General features: G+C 50.5%; 1 protein-coding gene across 1 annotated transcript in view; it reads left to right on the forward strand.

Moving 5' to 3' along the window:
* Positions 1–9726: 9726 nt before the first annotated feature.
* NAPSA (napsin A aspartic peptidase) overlaps positions 9727–16223 on the forward strand; it is a 14840-nt gene continuing 8343 nt past the window's right edge. The window contains exon 1 of the mRNA XM_004710682.2: positions 9727–9834. Within this exon, the coding sequence (XP_004710739.1) occupies positions 9767–9834 (68 nt within the window). The 5' untranslated portion in view covers positions 9727–9766. The remainder of the gene's footprint in view (positions 9835–16223) is intronic.

A 16223-nucleotide genomic window follows, 5' to 3' on the forward strand; every position in this document is an offset into this window, starting at 1 on the left:
ATCCCTGTCTTGGAAGCAGGAAGCCAGGATGCTCCGTCCTTAGAAGCAAGGACGAGGCGCTGTCTTGCGTACTTTGGAAGTGTTGTCAGGAGAGACTGGTCTGTGGAAAAGGACCTCGTGCTTGGTAAAGTAGAAGGGCAGCCAAAAGAAGATGACTCTCAACCAGATGGATGGACACAGTGGCCGCGACAGTTGTGGGAAACGGACAGGGAAGGAAACAGGATGAGGACTGTGTCCCCTAACGTATCACAGAGGGAATCTGGAAAGCTGGTATTCCATGGTGGGAAAGCCTCCACTTGGGTAAGTTAGAGAAGTCCAAGTACATAATCCTGCTTTAAATATCATTCCCACAGATTTTCCCCTGAACAGCCATGCTGCCTTAAAGTGAGCACATGGTGGATTCGATCTCCCTATAGAAACAGAGACTATCCTTTTGTTCTCTCTTCCCTCCATGACACCCAACCCTCCTCCTACCTTCCCCCAATGCAGGTACTAGGTTTCCTCACCTGTGAGCTCAGGGACCTTAATGTACTTACCACCCACCTTGTGATGCATGTAACTACTGAATATGTATGTCTTATGTCTACCTATAAATGTCCCAGGAGAGTAAAGGCTCCCTCTCACTTCTTCCAGTCCCGAGTGGTTCATCAAGAGGGGCTGAGGTGAGTCTGAAGAGAACTTTGTAGATTGCTATCAGACACATGGGCTCATGTCGGGTTTATGGACTTGATCTCGACTGGGATGTTTTCTTAATGTACAATTACCCTTTATATAAAACTTTCTCTTAGACACACATGAGTGTCTATGGATTTGTTTCTCTAGTCCACCCAGACTAGCACAGGCCCAAACATAAGAACAATGGTGAAATCGAGGCAGGACCCTTCACTGTTTCGTTCTGTTGTGCACGGGCTCGGTGTGAGTCGGGACTACTTTGCGTCAGCACCTGATGATGACAAGGTTTACCTGAATAGGGACAAACAACTAATAAGCCTCAACGCGACATTCTATGTGGAAGAAGCCAGACCGGAATTTAATACTGGTGGTACATTTGGGTCCAAGCCAAACCACAGGGGTTGAAAGGAGACCTTTGTTCGGTCTCCAGGTTTCTAGGAATTGACAGTGGGGAGAAGATTTGGTCCTGGTTGTGGTGGTGAGGCACGCATGACTGTGTGTGGAGTAATTGCGTGGAGGAGGCGGCGTCTAAGTTCATGCGGGTGGCGAGGAGAATCAAGATCAACAGCCCAAGGCTGATTCTTGTGAGGCGGGGGTCAAACATGCCTCCACCCTCCAAACTTTGGACCCATTCTGATACCACCTGTCCCTCCCACGCCACTGTCCCCCTCTGCTGAGTTCAATGTCTCCCTGTAAAGGCCACACCGGAATCATGGGCAATGCTCACTGAGTTAGTTTACTGTGCCAACCTGGCCGATAAACACGTGGGATTAATTGAAGGACAGAGGGATAAATGGCTCGGTGAGCCTCGCCTTTCGAGTTCTTGGGTCTCTTGCTTTTTGATGATCGCACCAGGGTGCAGCTGCTTTAGCAGTTCCCAGCTTCAGCTTGCGGGCTGACTTCCTGCAAGACATCCCCAAGGAGAAGCCACATGGACCTACCCTGATGCAGCCCTGGGTGCTGGAGCAGCTGTGTGGAGACCCCTGCCAGCGCTGAGATGCTTACACACTCACTGACTCAGCTTTCCTCCTGCAGTCGGCATCATTGCGTGTGTTTTGTGAGATGGGGGAGGACTTTGTGGATTGGTGTCGGACATATGGGCTAATGTTGGACTTGTGGGCTTGGGCAGCACTGGGTTGGGATGTTTTCTTGATGCACACTTACACTTTATCTAAAACTCTCTCTTATACATGAGTGTCTGTGGATTTGTTTCTCTAAAGTACCCAGACTCACACACTCACGATGATGGGCTCCATGAGGGAAGCACCAAGTTACAATTCAGGCTCAAGGACACCCGGGTTAGAGTTCTTCAATCAGGACAGCCTCTTCTCAGCCCTGCCCAAAGCAGGTCTCTCTCTGGCACTTGGCCCCTTCTGTTCAGACTTAGGGAACTGTAGCGAAACTCTCTGAGCTTAGCTGATAAGTACCCAGAGGGAGCCTGTTCTCACGGTAAGCCCTAAGGTGCTCTGTTGGGTTGGCTTAGTACCCCTTAACATCAAGGTCAGCGGTTGAAACCCCCAACCCACTCCTGGGGAGAAAGATGAGGCCGTCAGTTCCCATAACGACGTACAGTCTTGAAAAGCCTCCACTGCAGCAGCTCTCCACCTGCCTCATGCCTCGAGCTCTTCAGACAGTTCCTCGTGTGGTGGTGACACCCCCCCAACCATAAAATTATTTTCGTTGCTACTTTATCACTGTCATTTTGCCACTGCGATGGATCAGGTGACCCCTGTGAAAGGGTCGTTTGACCCCCCAAAGGGGTAGCGACCCACTGGTTGAGAACCATTGGTCTATTGAGTGGCTAGGGTGGTCAATGGACTTGAGGCTGGACCACTGCCATGTGACTCTCTTCTGATCAATGGAAGGAGCGCAAAAGTGGATGTCAGCAGTCCACACTGACGCGGGGAGGTGCCCGGGAGCCGGGAGAGCCAGGTTCCAATCACCAAGTGCACCTGGGCTGGGTGGGAGGGTTCTCATCGCTCTCTTGAAAGGCTGTCACCTGGTGGTGGTCATTTATGGGATTGCCTGATAGATCCTGAGGACCGGGGTGGGTGCTGAGTGAGTCTGGTGTGAAATCAGCAAACACCGCTATTGAGTGGATTCCGACTCACAGCGGTCCTGTAAGGACAGGCTAGAACAAAGCCTCCTCTTTGTTCTGTAGAGCAGCTGGTGGTTTCGAACCGGTGGCCTTGCGTTTAGGGGCCCACAGCTTAACCCACTGCCCAGGTTCGGTTTGCTCGTGGAGAGGACAGGCTCGTTGGGGCAGCGGGCAATCAGGGAGGGCTTCCTGGAGCGGGTGGCATTTGTTCAGCTCTTCCCAGCATCCAGCGGAGAAGGCGAGCTAGTTGGCATTGCAGGCAGTGGGAACCCGCGGAGGCCCAGGTGGGAGGACAGAGTGAGTTAGGGGAAAATAGGGCCACACCGCCGCTGTGTGGCCATGTAGGGATGCGCAAGCCTTTCGGAAACCGAAATGCAAAGGAATCGGTCACTGCCGGGTCCTGCGCCATGCATCCTCCCCTGTCGTCTAGACCCTTCTTGCTAAGGGCCACTCTACTTCGCTAGCTAGGACGTCCTTCTCCAGGGACTGGTCCCTCCTGATAACAAGTCTCGCCGTCCTGGCCTCTAAGATTCTTCACCAACCCCATCGTTCAAATACATCCATTCCTCTCCGGTCTTCTTGATGCTGACTTCCAGGGACACGAAAGGAGAGGGTGGAACTGCCCCCTGTGGGTTTCCAAGACTGTAGCTCTTTTGAAAAGAAAGTTTGGGGGCGAAGGGAGACAGCGGATGGTGCCAGATATGAAAATAATAATCATTTATCAGGGGGTCCACAAGAATGGGAGGATGGGGGAGGGAGGGGGAAAGAGGAGCTGATCCCAAGGGCTCAAGCAGAAAGAAAATGGTTTGAAAAGGATGATGGCAACCTATGTACAAATGTGTTTGATACGATTGATGTATGGGTTGTGACCAGAGCTGTAAGAGCCTCCAATAAAATGATTTCTTAATAAAAAAAATGTTCTTAATAAAGAGTGTTGCAGAGGTAAAATTCACATACCTTATACTTCCATAGTTAAGTTGCTTATAAAAAGAGTTGTATATACACCATCAGTTCTAGTGCTCCAACCACCCCCCCCCTTCCTTCATTAGCCTCTCCTCGGGTCCCCCCACCCACCCACCCCGGGCCCGATAGACCAGTGCATCATTCGTTGTCTCTATGCACCCACACCTTGTGTGCTCCGTAAACCGGGACCCCTAACAGAAACAAGAAAAGCAAAATGGAACAGAAAGAAAAAAAATAGTAGAAAGATTAAAATACAGAATAAGAAAGGACGAAAAAACAACTAAAAGACACCAGCAATATTTTTAAAAGCCAGAGAGGAAATTTCTGTTGTGGGACAAGTAGGAGATGTTTAAACCCAGAACAAATTCAGGTTGGGTCAAGAGGGAGGTCAGCTGACCAAGTATCATATTAGACCATGGTGCCACCTACCATAATCAAGTTGACAATCATCTCTGTCTGATAGCAAAGCTGTTCTCGTCCCTGGATTGTGGCCAGAGGGGATCTGCCAGAGGATTAATCTAACTATGTGGGAAACAGAAGTTATTCCCCATGATGCCCGCCCCCTATAATATATGCCAAACCTAAGGTACTGTTTGCAAACACATGGTCACTGACTATACACTTGGAGGTCAACTGCTTAAAGGCCATCTGCCTGAAGGTTGTCAGCCATCTAAGACAATCAGACCCTATAGTCTATCCCACCCTAAGTAGGGCCCGCTCCCTTCTGATAAGGATAATGGATGGTTCCCCTGAAGGAGAGCCCAAAGACTCCTAAAGTCAAGCCAACTCAGGTACCAAGGTTAGGCTGCCATCTTGACTCTAGAGCCCCTTTAACCTGTCACGTGTGTGCCTATTGTACAACCCCTTCCTGTTACACAGGTGGTTACCTGTCATTAGGGGACTGGCACACCCCTAGAGTGTATATAAGCCTTGGTTGGAAATATATTCTCTCTCTCTCTGCAAGAATCCGGCTCCTGAAGTCATGAGGGTCCTGGAGGTGAGCACTCGGATGCTTTATCTGGTCTAATGTCTCTTTAATTTTACTCCTCAACTGCACCACCACGCCTTGGACCGTTCAACTGGGGAGGCTGGGACCATCCATAATAGAGACTCTGCCGGTGGATTTGGGGCTCCCACTGTCCTCCCTAGCCTTCTACAAATTGGGTGTTCACAATTGGAACTCTGATACGTTCCATCAAATTTGGATTTTGCTACTACAAGACTGCAACTCTTTACAGGAGTAAAAAGCCGTTCCCTCGCTGCGATCTATTGAAAGGCAGCCCTCGACACAAGAGTTTAAAAAAAAAAAGCAAAAGGAGTAGAAAGCCTCATCTTTCTCCTGTGGAGCAGCTGGTGGTTTCAAACTGCTAACCTTGTAGTTAGCAACCCAACACTACCCCACCAGGGCTCCTGTAATATGACCCATAGTGACCTCATATGAAAGGGTGGGCCTGTCCCCTCGGGCTTTCTAGCCTGTCATCTTCAGGAGAGAAGACCACCAGATCTTTCACCCAGAGCAACTGGGTGGGTGTGTTTCTGAAGCAAGCCATCCTTCAATATAACTCCGGGTCATCCGATCAATGCTGACTCATCGTGACCCCCTGTGGGTTTTCAACACTGTACCTGTTTATCGGCATAGAAAGCCCAGTCTTTCTTCTAAGGAGCTGCTGGTGGTTTTGAACTGCAGACCACGAGGCTCGCAGCCGAACCCATAACCACTACACCGCTAGGGCTCCATGTGCTTAACTACGAAGAGTTCAGAATATGCAGGTGCCAATCATCAAGAGCCCTGCCATTGAGTCAGTTTGGACATAAATCCATATGGGGAGAGAGAAGCGGCCTTTGTGTACGTGCTGCCTCCTTTGATTTACTCAACAAGAAAGGGGGGTTGTGGGCTGCAACGAACCCCCACAGGCTTTCTCGTCCAGTTCCTCAAAGTCCGGGAACCTCTCAACTTCGGATTTGTTTGAAAAACAAACACATACATGCAGATTCCTGGGCCCCTCTCCCACTCCTCCAGATTCAGAGGCTAGAATGTGGGGGCCCAGAAGTGAGCATCTTCCATGCACTTCTCGGGGCTCCTCTTTCATTATTTACCTGTCTCTTGAACAATCCATCAAGGTCAGTCCAAACATGTGGTTATTTTGGATTCCTGCGGGTTCGCGTTCCAGACAGAATGTGTGGGCACACGTTGCGTCTCTGTGGTCAGAGGATGGCTGCAGTCAAGTTCTCTCCAAAGGTCCGATCCAGTCTCTGTTTCTCTGCCATCCTGAGCGGAGGGTGGCTACCTTCGGACTTCCCAGTGTCTTCTCGTAATACTTCTGGATCGAGAGATGCCTGGCCCGCTCACAAATGCAGAACCACCCTCACCCTCAGTGGAGTTGCATGAAAACTAGTGTACAGCTTGCAAGAGGGGTCCTTTGGAGATGTGCCAAGCTGGGGCCGGGAGGAGCCTCCCCCGGGGATGATGCGGAAGCGCAGCATTTACCCGGCTTCGCTCACCTGCTCCAGAGCCTGGTATAGGAGTAGGCCACCGGTCTCCTCCATTGAACTTGCCTGGGCAGACATCGGGTCCGCTTCCTTGGCTTTTGTGTTTCCACATTGAGAGGTTACCAATGTGTAATGCGAGGCCATTGGTTTTCTTTGCGGGGAGGTCCAATCCAAAGAGTGGCCTCCCAGGGGGATCTGCTGGGCCACGAGAATCCGAGGCAGGGAAGCCCGTTTGGAAGGTTGTGCGGATCCCAATGGAGAGATCTGGATAGATGTTCCCAGAGGACACAGGACAATCGCGAGGCTCATTAAGAAGTCTCAAAATTGTGTGGCTGAGACGAGGCCCAGGAAGGTTGTTCCTGTCCCAGGATTCTTTTTCTGCTCATTCTGAGGGGTGGGGGATGGGGCCAGGACGGCCCTGCAGGACAAGGTAGAACTGCCTCTGTGGGTTCCCGAGACCGTAACTCTTTCGGGAGTAGAAAGTCTCACCTTAATCCTGCTAAGCACTGGTGGTTTCAAACTGCTGCCCTTGTGGTTAGTAGCCAAATGCATAACCACTATGCTAGCGGGGCTCCCAGAGAAAGGGTTAAACCAAACCTAACTAAACTCACCGCCATCAATTCATTCTGCCTTCTGGCCACAGAGTAGAACTACTCCCTGTAGGTTTCCAAGATTGTAACTCTAAACGGGAGTAGAAAGTCTTTTCTTTCTCCCTCCGAGTGGCTGGTGGTTTCGAACTGCTGACCTTGAGGAATGCAGCCCAATGCATGACCACAACACCACAAAGGCTAGAAAGTTAGACCTAAATAGAGGCTAAGTCGAGCAACAATAATATCACATTTTTAATAATCGCAAACCAAACTCATTGCCGTCGACCGTAAACCACTTTCTTTTAATCTCTCTTTAAAAAGTGTCTAATACTTTTTCTTAAACTTATACTTAAGGCGGCCCAAATTCCATTTGTAGACAATTGGACATCCCTCACAGAAGGGTCACAAGGAAAGGAAGAGACAGTCAGGGTGCAGTATAGCACTAACAAAACACACAACATTCCTCTAGTTCCTTAATGCTTCCTCCCCCGCCTTCACTATCATGACCTCAGGTCTACCTTACACATCTGGCTAGATGTAAGCATGTACACTGGTACAGATAAGCACTCTCAACACACGGAATCTAGGACAGATGACCCCCTCAGGAACTGTAATGGGAGTAGTGATACGATGAGGGTAGGGGGAAGACAGGGGGTGAAGGGGGATATGGGGGAACCTGATTACAATGATCGAAGTATAATTCCCCCAGGGGACAATGATCGTCCCCAGGGGGATGAACAACGGAAATGTGGGTGAAGGGAGATAGCAGACATGTAAGATAGGAAAACAATAATGTATAGTTTATCAAGGGGTCAGGAGGGTGGGGGAGGGAAGGAAAAAAGAGGAGCTGATACCAAGGGCTCAAGTAGAAAGAAAATGTTTTGACAATGATGATGGCAACGAATGTACAAGTGTGCTTGATACAATAGATGTCTGGAATGTGATGAGCTGTAAGAGCCACCAATGATTAAAGAAACTTACACTCATCTTTTATTCTGTGGTCATTGAAAACATCCACAGCAGAGTATGCACCAACTCAAGTTCCTACGGCGTACAAGTACATGGACTAAAGAAGGCCAGAGATGAAGCAAGGCATTTGGCTGGAGGAGACTATGGAACGTGCCATGAACTTGGAGACCCAAAGCCCATCAGCGGACAACTGGACAGCCCCTTACAGAGGGTCGTGGGGAGGAGACAAGCCAGTCAGGGTGTGGTATAACACCGATGAAACATACAACTTTCCTCTAGTTCTTTAATGCTTCCTCCCTCATTCTACCTTACAAATCTGTCTAGACCAGACCATGCACACTCTTACAGATAAGAGCTGGAAACACAGGGAATCCAGGACAGAGAAACCCCTCAGGGCCAATAATGAGAGTCGTGATACCAGGAGGGTAAGGGAAAGGTGGGGGAGAAAGGGGGGAACTGATCACAATGATCTACATATAACCCCCTCCCTGGGGGACAAACAACAGAAAAGTGGGTGAAGGGAGACATCGGTCAGTGTAAGACATGAAAAAATAATAATAATTTATAAATTATCAAGGGTTCGGGAGGGAGGGAAGATGGAGGAGGGAGGGGGGAAATGAGGAGCCCATACCAAGGGCTCAAGTAGAAAGCAAATGTTTGGGAATGATGAGGGCAACAAATGTACAAAAGTGCTTGACACCATGGATGGATGGATGGATGGATGGGTTGTGATAAGAGTTGTGCGAGCCCCCAATAAAATGATTTTTTTTAAGTGCCATGGATTGCTAAGAGGGTGAACCAACCCGAGTTACAAGGAGCTCACAGTCAGAGTGCTGCTTAGAAGCAAGAATACCAAGACTTCCTCTGACATACTTTGAGCAGGTTGTCAGGAGGGACCAGTCCCCGGACAAGGACATCAGGCTTGGAGAAGTAGAAGGGCAGTAAAAAGGAGGAAGGCTGTCAAGGATACGGATGGACACAGTGGCTGCAACATGGGTTCGGGCATGGGAACACTTGTGAGGATGGTGCAGGCCCGGCCAGGGTTCCTTCTGTTGTGCATAATGAGGTTGCTATGGGTTGGGGCCACATATGGTTGCTATGGGTTGGGACCAACTCCTTGGCACTTAACAGCATGTACCAGACAGTGACCCAGCTGACATTCTGGGACTGGTGCAGCCTCTTTTCATTCTCCTGTTCCGATGATTTGTCCCTCCCCTATGGACATACACTCACCGGTCCCTGAATTTCTCACCCGACCTCTCAGGTGCTCCATATAGCATAAGAAGTTTGCTCAGGGAGGAGAGGGGCAGAAACACACACAGAAAAAGCGAGGTGCTTCATTCATTCATTCATTTTTTTATTTACCATTCCCCTTATCTGCCAGGGGATATTTTTACCAAAAAATGGGGCAGCGGGGGAGTTACTCCCTCTCCTGGTATTTTCCATCCCAAATGCGGCTGCAGACACTTGGTCGTCCACTACTTGATATGAGGAGCTAGGGGAAGCCGCAGTTTGATCCGGTCACACTTGCCTTCAAATCAATGACCCTTCAGAAACACTCCGCCCACCCCCTGGCCCTGGCCTAGAGCAACACTTGTGGTTAATGAATTTCAGAAAGGTGAAGTGGAAGTTAGAAGTGACAGTTACCAAAAACAGAAGGGAGGAAGTGGGAGGGGGGGGCGGTTAGGAGGCCAGGGAGGCAGAGGTGGGGGAGTCCTAGCTGAACACCGCCCCCCAAGGTTGAGAGAGAGGGGTGCCTGAGACATAGGATAGTAGGGGCCCCACAAAAATAGTCCTAGCATCTGTGGTCCTAACGCACCCGCGATTCCCCGCCCACCTGGGCCACTTGCAAAGAGACTGCAAAGTTCACCTCCAAGTCCGGAGGTGGGTGGTGAACAGGGAGGAGTCGAGGGTGGGGGAGATGGGTGGAGGCGGGTGGAACAAGAGCCCAGGACATCTGTGTCCAAAAGACCGGAACCCCGAGATGTCTGCGCCATGGCCGCTGCCGTTGCTGCTGCTGCTGCTGGGACCCGTAGCAGCGGCGCTGATCCGGTACTGGGGACCCCACCGGAGACGCCCCTGTCCTGGGACTCTCCACCTCTTGCCCTTCTAATCATGGGCCGCCACCCCCCGCCATTCTGTGAATACCAAACTTGGGACCCCAGAACCCCTAACTACGCATTCTTGGGGCTCCTAGAGCCCCAACTATAGACTGACCCCCTCATCCTGAGGGATCCCCCTGCTCCACTTCCCAGACCGCACCCTACAAGGGCCAACCTGGAGCCCCTGGGCCGCGCACCCCTCCCCCCCTCTCTGGGCTTGGTTTTGGCACTCCCTCAGCTGTGATGGTTGGTTGGGGGTGGAGGGTAGCTGACACGGAACGACTGCAAGGTCGACGGTTCAAATCCATCCAGCGGCGCCGAGGAAGAAAGCCCTGGCTCTCTCCTCCCGGTGGAGTGGATTCTGTTTTGTGATACACAGGGTTTGGGGGCGTGGGAACCGACTCTCCCCAGACTTGGTTTTGGCGGCAGTGGCTCTGGGTTGTTTTTCACCCAGGGGGCTTGTTGTAGCCTTGAGATTTGGGGGTTCCAAGTTACGGAAGGGAAACCCTGGTGGTATAGTGAGTTACCGTGGGGCTGCTAACTACAAGGCCAGCAGTTTGAACCCACCAGTGGATCCTAGGGGGAAAGATGTGCCTTTCTATTCCCATAAAGAATTACAGCTCTCCTTCGGCCACAATTTTAAAAAAAATTACACCAGTAAAAATGAGTGCAAGGGGGAAAAAAAAATGAGTGCAAGGGGAAAACATTTTTTTTAAGGGTTACAGTCTCAAAACCCACAGGGGCAGTTCTACCCTGTCCTATAGGACTGCTGTGAGCCAGGATCGACACCTTGGTGGGCAGTTTGATTTGGTTTGGATTAAGTAGGTCTAAAGGAAAGCCTCCACGGGTGCAGATCGTTAGCCCTTAGCGGCTAGTGGCCAGGTTGGCAGTTCGAATCCACCAGAGGAGCCTCAGAAGAAAGGCCTGGCTCCCTGTCTCTGGAAAATGGAGCTTCATTCTATTGGTACTTCCGTGAGACATAGCGGTGGGAGAGGGGAGGTCTCTAGACATGGGACTCCGAGCATCTTGGAGACCTGGCTCTGTGACTCCACTCCCAGATGCCCACCCTCCAACCCTTCTGGGCCTTAAGGATCCCAGGTGTGGGAGGGCACCAAGAACTGTGCTAGGTTTCTGGAGTGGGTAAATACCTCCGTTCTCGGCTTTGCATGATGAAATAATTCATGTCGAAGCCTGTTTTGTCATCCAAGTGGGTTTTTAGGAAGGACGGAGACATGTCAGGTTTTACCATCTCAAAGGGGTGCACCAATGGGCCCAAACAACCACGTGGAAGAGAGCACCCATGCATGTGGAACGCGGGTGGGGGGGAATCCCAGGGATTGAAGGGTTGAGTGAGCAAGGGGCAAGAGTGAACAGAGGCAGGAGAGTGTAAAAGCGTGTTCCCTACCTTTATTCTTGCCTGCTCCCTGGCTGGGGGAAGGCATGGTTGAAGGTATGGGTTGACCCCATTGGTTAGGTTGAGCCCACCTGGGTGATGTCATGAGCCTGTGCCTAGTTTGGACACCCAGGTGTACCTCCCACCTGGCTCGTGAGGGGGCTTGAATACGAGCATGCTTGGTTTGGGGTCTTCAAAGGCATCTAAAGGGTGCCTGATTTCTTTAACCTCCTTTATGAGGGCCTTTGCAGGTATGGGAGGGACAACCCCCCTGTCCCCAAACTAGTGATATTAAACTAGGGACCTCGCACTTGCTTCTGCTTGCCTCTGGCATCGGCCCACCCCAATGTCTTCATCTCCTCTCTTCTTGCCTCCTAATTCTTGCTGGGGAAGGGGGAGAGGGAGGGGGCTGGTCTTCCAGGAAGCCTTGCTCAGCCTCACATTCTTGTGCATCTCAAGATTGGGAGGGAAGGGGAGGCTAGGCCAAAGGTGAGAACAAGGGGGCGGGGTTGTGAGCTGTTCAATCATTCCCTACAACTCAGATCAACCCTCTAGGACAGAATAGAACTGCCCTGCAGGGTTTCCAAGACTCTCTCTCTCTCTTTCGTTTTTTTAAATTAAAAGATCATTTTATTACATACTCTTACAGCTCTTATAACAATCCCTGCATCACTTGTATGGAGCATATTTGTACATCTGTTGCCATCGTTATTTTCTAAGCATTTACTTTCTCTTGAGCCCTTGGTATCAGCTCTTGTACTGTAACTCTTCATGGGAATAAAAAGCCTGTCTCTCCCTCAGAGCAGCTGGTGGCTTCCAACTGCTGACCTTGCAGTTAGCAGCCCAGTGCATCCCCACCATGCCTCCGGGGCTCCTCGGACCTCCTTAGAAATACAAATCCTCAGGCCCCGCCCAAACATCACCTGACCATTGGCCCTTTCGTCAGATTCTCGGCTGACCCCTATGGGTGTGAGATTAGACCGGAGTTCCACCGGGATTTTAGTGGCGGGTTCTGGCAGGTGGATCATCAGGCCTTTCTTCCAAGTCACCATCGGGTGGGCTTGAACCTGAAATCTTGAGCAGAGCGCTGTTTGCACCTCCTCAGGGGCTCCCATCCAGGTCTGCTGCATCAGAAATCAAGAAATCTATGGATTTTAAGGGACCCTCGGGGTCAAGACTCAGCAAACAATTGTAGGGCCGGATCCAGAAATCTACGGATTTTAAGGGACCCTTGAGGTCAAGACTCAGCAAACAATTGGAGGGCCGGATCCAGTTCATGTGTGTGTGTAATTTTTTTAAATGTTATGGTCATTATCTATATCGTCCTTCTCAAACAAACAAAGTCTTCCATACAGTGGATTTACAGAAACCCTATAGCACAGCCTGCGGTTTTTTGTGACTGTATCTCTGTCTCTGTCTCTGTCTCTGTCTCTGTCTCTCTCTCTCTCTCTCTCTCTCTCTCTCTCTCTCTCTCTCACACACACACACACACACACACACATACTTTATCAAGACGCAGGTTCGATTCTGCCAAGACTAACTCTTGACAGGAGTAGAAAACCTCATCTTGCTCCCTCAGGACGGGTAGTTTCCAACTATTGACCTGGGCGGTCTGCAGCCCAGTGCTCCTCCGACCTTGCCACCAGGCCTGCCCTCCGCGCTCCCTGGGCGGCACTCTGGCTTGTGCTTAACTAGGATCCCAAAGTGCACAGCCGGGATGCATCGGCTCCTCAGTGGAGCTGAAGAAAGTCCTGGCCATCACGTTCCGTTGAGATCGGCGGTGGTAAGCCTGGCTGCTGAGTTGGGTCAGGACCGACAATGGCCCCGTAGGATGGCCAAGCAGAACCGCGCCATGGGGCTGCTTAAGCTGTCATCTCGGTGGGAGCGGTTTGCCAGGACTTTATGCAGAGGAACTGGCGGGTCAGCTCAGGCTGCCAAGTGGGTTGCTTTCGGTTAGCAGCTGAGAGCTTCACTGTGGTGCCGCCAGGGTGGTGGCTGTTTGAGCATCATGGTCAAGGAAACGCCAAGGGGAAGCTCTCCTTGGTCACAGGGGGTTTGCCGAGTGTTGGAATTAACCCAACAGCAACCAGGGTTTGGTTACTGAGCGCCCTCGAGTGGACTATGACTCACAGCGATTGCGACCCTATAGGACAGGGTAGAAAGGCCCCTGTGGGTTTCCAAGGCTGTAGCTCTTCACGGAGTAGAAAGCTTCATCTTCCTCCCCGAGGAGTGGCTGGGGGGTTTCAAACCGCGGACCTGGCAGTGCATCACCCATATGCCTCTGGGGCTCCTGGTTGGCTAAATGGTGCCGATAAAACAAACAAACAGACAAAACACCCAAACCCACTGCCACCGTGTCATTTCCGACTCGTGGTGGTCTGGGAGAACTGCCTCTGTGGGGGGTATCTGGGATTGAAAATCTTTTTTTTTTTTAATCATTTTATTTATACAGCTCTTATCACAATCCATTCATCCATGGTGTCAAGCACATTTGTACATTTGTGGCCATCATCATTTTCAACGCATTTTCTTTCTACTTGAGCCCTTGGTATCAGCTTCCTTAATGGAGACAGTTGACTTCCAATTTGTCAAACTTGCACTATCTTGGGGTGCGATCAAAGGAGGTGTGCCTGTATATAACCAAACATCTGCTCTTTCAGCATTTCCTAGGGGGTAGGGTGTTTGTCCGGGTTGACTAGAGAAACAAATCCAGTGTGTCAGAGAGAGCTTGATATTAAAGAGTAGTTGTACATTAAGAAAACATCATTGGAATAAAAGATAAATGAATTAAATTAAAGGGAAAAAAATCCTTGGGGGATGGAGAACAGAAAAGTGGGTGAAGGGAGACATCAGACAGTATAATATATGACAAAATAATAATAATTTATAAATTATCAAGGGTTCATCCAGGTTGGCAGTTCGAATCCACCAGAGGAGCCTCAGAAGAAAGGCCTGGCTCCCTGTCTCTGGAAAATGGAGCTTCATTCTATTGGTACTTCCGTGAGACATAGCGGTGGGAGAGGGGAGGTCTCTAGACATGGGACTCCGAGCATCTTGGAGACCTGGCTCTGTGACTCCACTCCCAGATGCCCACCCTCCAACCCTTCTGGGCCTTAAGGATCCCAGGTGTGGGAGGGCACCAAGAACTGTGCTAGGTTTCTGGAGTGGGTAAATACCTCCGTTCTCGGCTTTGCATGATGAAATAATTCATGTCGAAGCCTGTTTTGTCATCCAAGTGGGTTTTTAGGAAGGACGGAGACATGTCAGGTTTTACCATCTCAAAGGGGTGCACCAATGGGCCCAAACAACCACGTGGAAGAGAGCACCCATGCATGTGGAACGCGGGTGGGGGGGAATCCCAGGGATTGAAGGGTTGAGTGAGCAAGGGGCAAGAGTGAACAGAGGCAGGAGAGTGTAAAAGCGTGTTCCCTACCTTTATTCTTGCCTGCTCCCTGGCTGGGGGAAGGCATGGTTGAAGGTATGGGTTGACCCCATTGGTTAGGTTGAGCCCACCTGGGTGATGTCATGAGCCTGTGCCTAGTTTGGACACCCAGGTGTACCTCCCACCTGGCTCGTGAGGGGGCTTGAATACGAGCATGCTTGGTTTGGGGTCTTCAAAGGCATCTAAAGGGTGCCTGATTTCTTTAACCTCCTTTATGAGGGCCTTTGCAGGTATGGGAGGGACAACCCCCCTGTCCCCAAACTAGTGATATTAAACTAGGGACCTCGCACTTGCTTCTGCTTGCCTCTGGCATCGGCCCACCCCAATGTCTTCATCTCCTCTCTTCTTGCCTCCTAATTCTTGCTGGGGAAGGGGGAGAGGGAGGGGGCTGGTCTTCCAGGAAGCCTTGCTCAGCCTCACATTCTTGTGCATCTCAAGATTGGGAGGGAAGGGGAGGCTAGGCCAAAGGTGAGAACAAGGGGGCGGGGTTGTGAGCTGTTCAATCATTCCCTACAACTCAGATCAACCCTCTAGGACAGAATAGAACTGCCCTGCAGGGTTTCCAAGACTCTCTCTCTCTCTTTCGTTTTTTTAAATTAAAAGATCATTTTATTACATACTCTTACAGCTCTTATAACAATCCCTGCATCACTTGTATGGAGCATATTTGTACATCTGTTGCCATCGTTATTTTCTAAGCATTTACTTTCTCTTGAGCCCTTGGTATCAGCTCTTGTACTGTAACTCTTCATGGGAATAAAAAGCCTGTCTCTCCCTCAGAGCAGCTGGTGGCTTCCAACTGCTGACCTTGCAGTTAGCAGCCCAGTGCATCCCCACCATGCCTCCGGGGCTCCTCGGACCTCCTTAGAAATACAAATCCTCAGGCCCCGCCCAAACATCACCTGACCATTGGCCCTTTCGTCAGATTCTCGGCTGACCCCTATGGGTGTGAGATTAGACCGGAGTTCCACCGGGATTTTAGTGGCGGGTTCTGGCAGGTGGATCATCAGGCCTTTCTTCCAAGTCACCATCGGGTGGGCTTGAACCTGAAATCTTGAGCAGAGCGCTGTTTGCACCTCCTCAGGGGCTCCCATCCAGGTCTGCTGCATCAGAAATCAAGAAATCTATGGATTTTAAGGGACCCTCGGGGTCAAGACTCAGCAAACAATTGTAGGGCCGGATCCAGAAATCTACGGATTTTAAGGGACCCTTGAGGTCAAGACTCAGCAAACAATTGGAGGGCCGGATCCAGTTCATGTGTGTGTGTAATTTTTTTAAATGTTATGGTCATTATCTATATCGTCCTTCTCAAACAAACAAAGTCTTCCATACAGTGGATTTACAGAAACCCTATAGCACAGCCTGCGGTTTTTTGTGACTGTATCTCTGTCTCTGTCTCTGTCTCTGTCTCTCTCTCTCTCTCTCTCTCTCTCTCTCTCTCTCTCTCTCTCTCTCTCTCTCTCTCTCTCTCTCTCTCTCTCTCACACACACACACACACACACA

This window comes from Echinops telfairi, unplaced genomic scaffold (assembly GCF_000313985.2).
Source record: "Echinops telfairi isolate 266 unplaced genomic scaffold, ASM31398v2 ScPeMD7_655;HRSCAF=1070, whole genome shotgun sequence".
Lineage (NCBI taxonomy): Eukaryota > Metazoa > Chordata > Mammalia > Afrosoricida > Tenrecidae > Echinops > Echinops telfairi.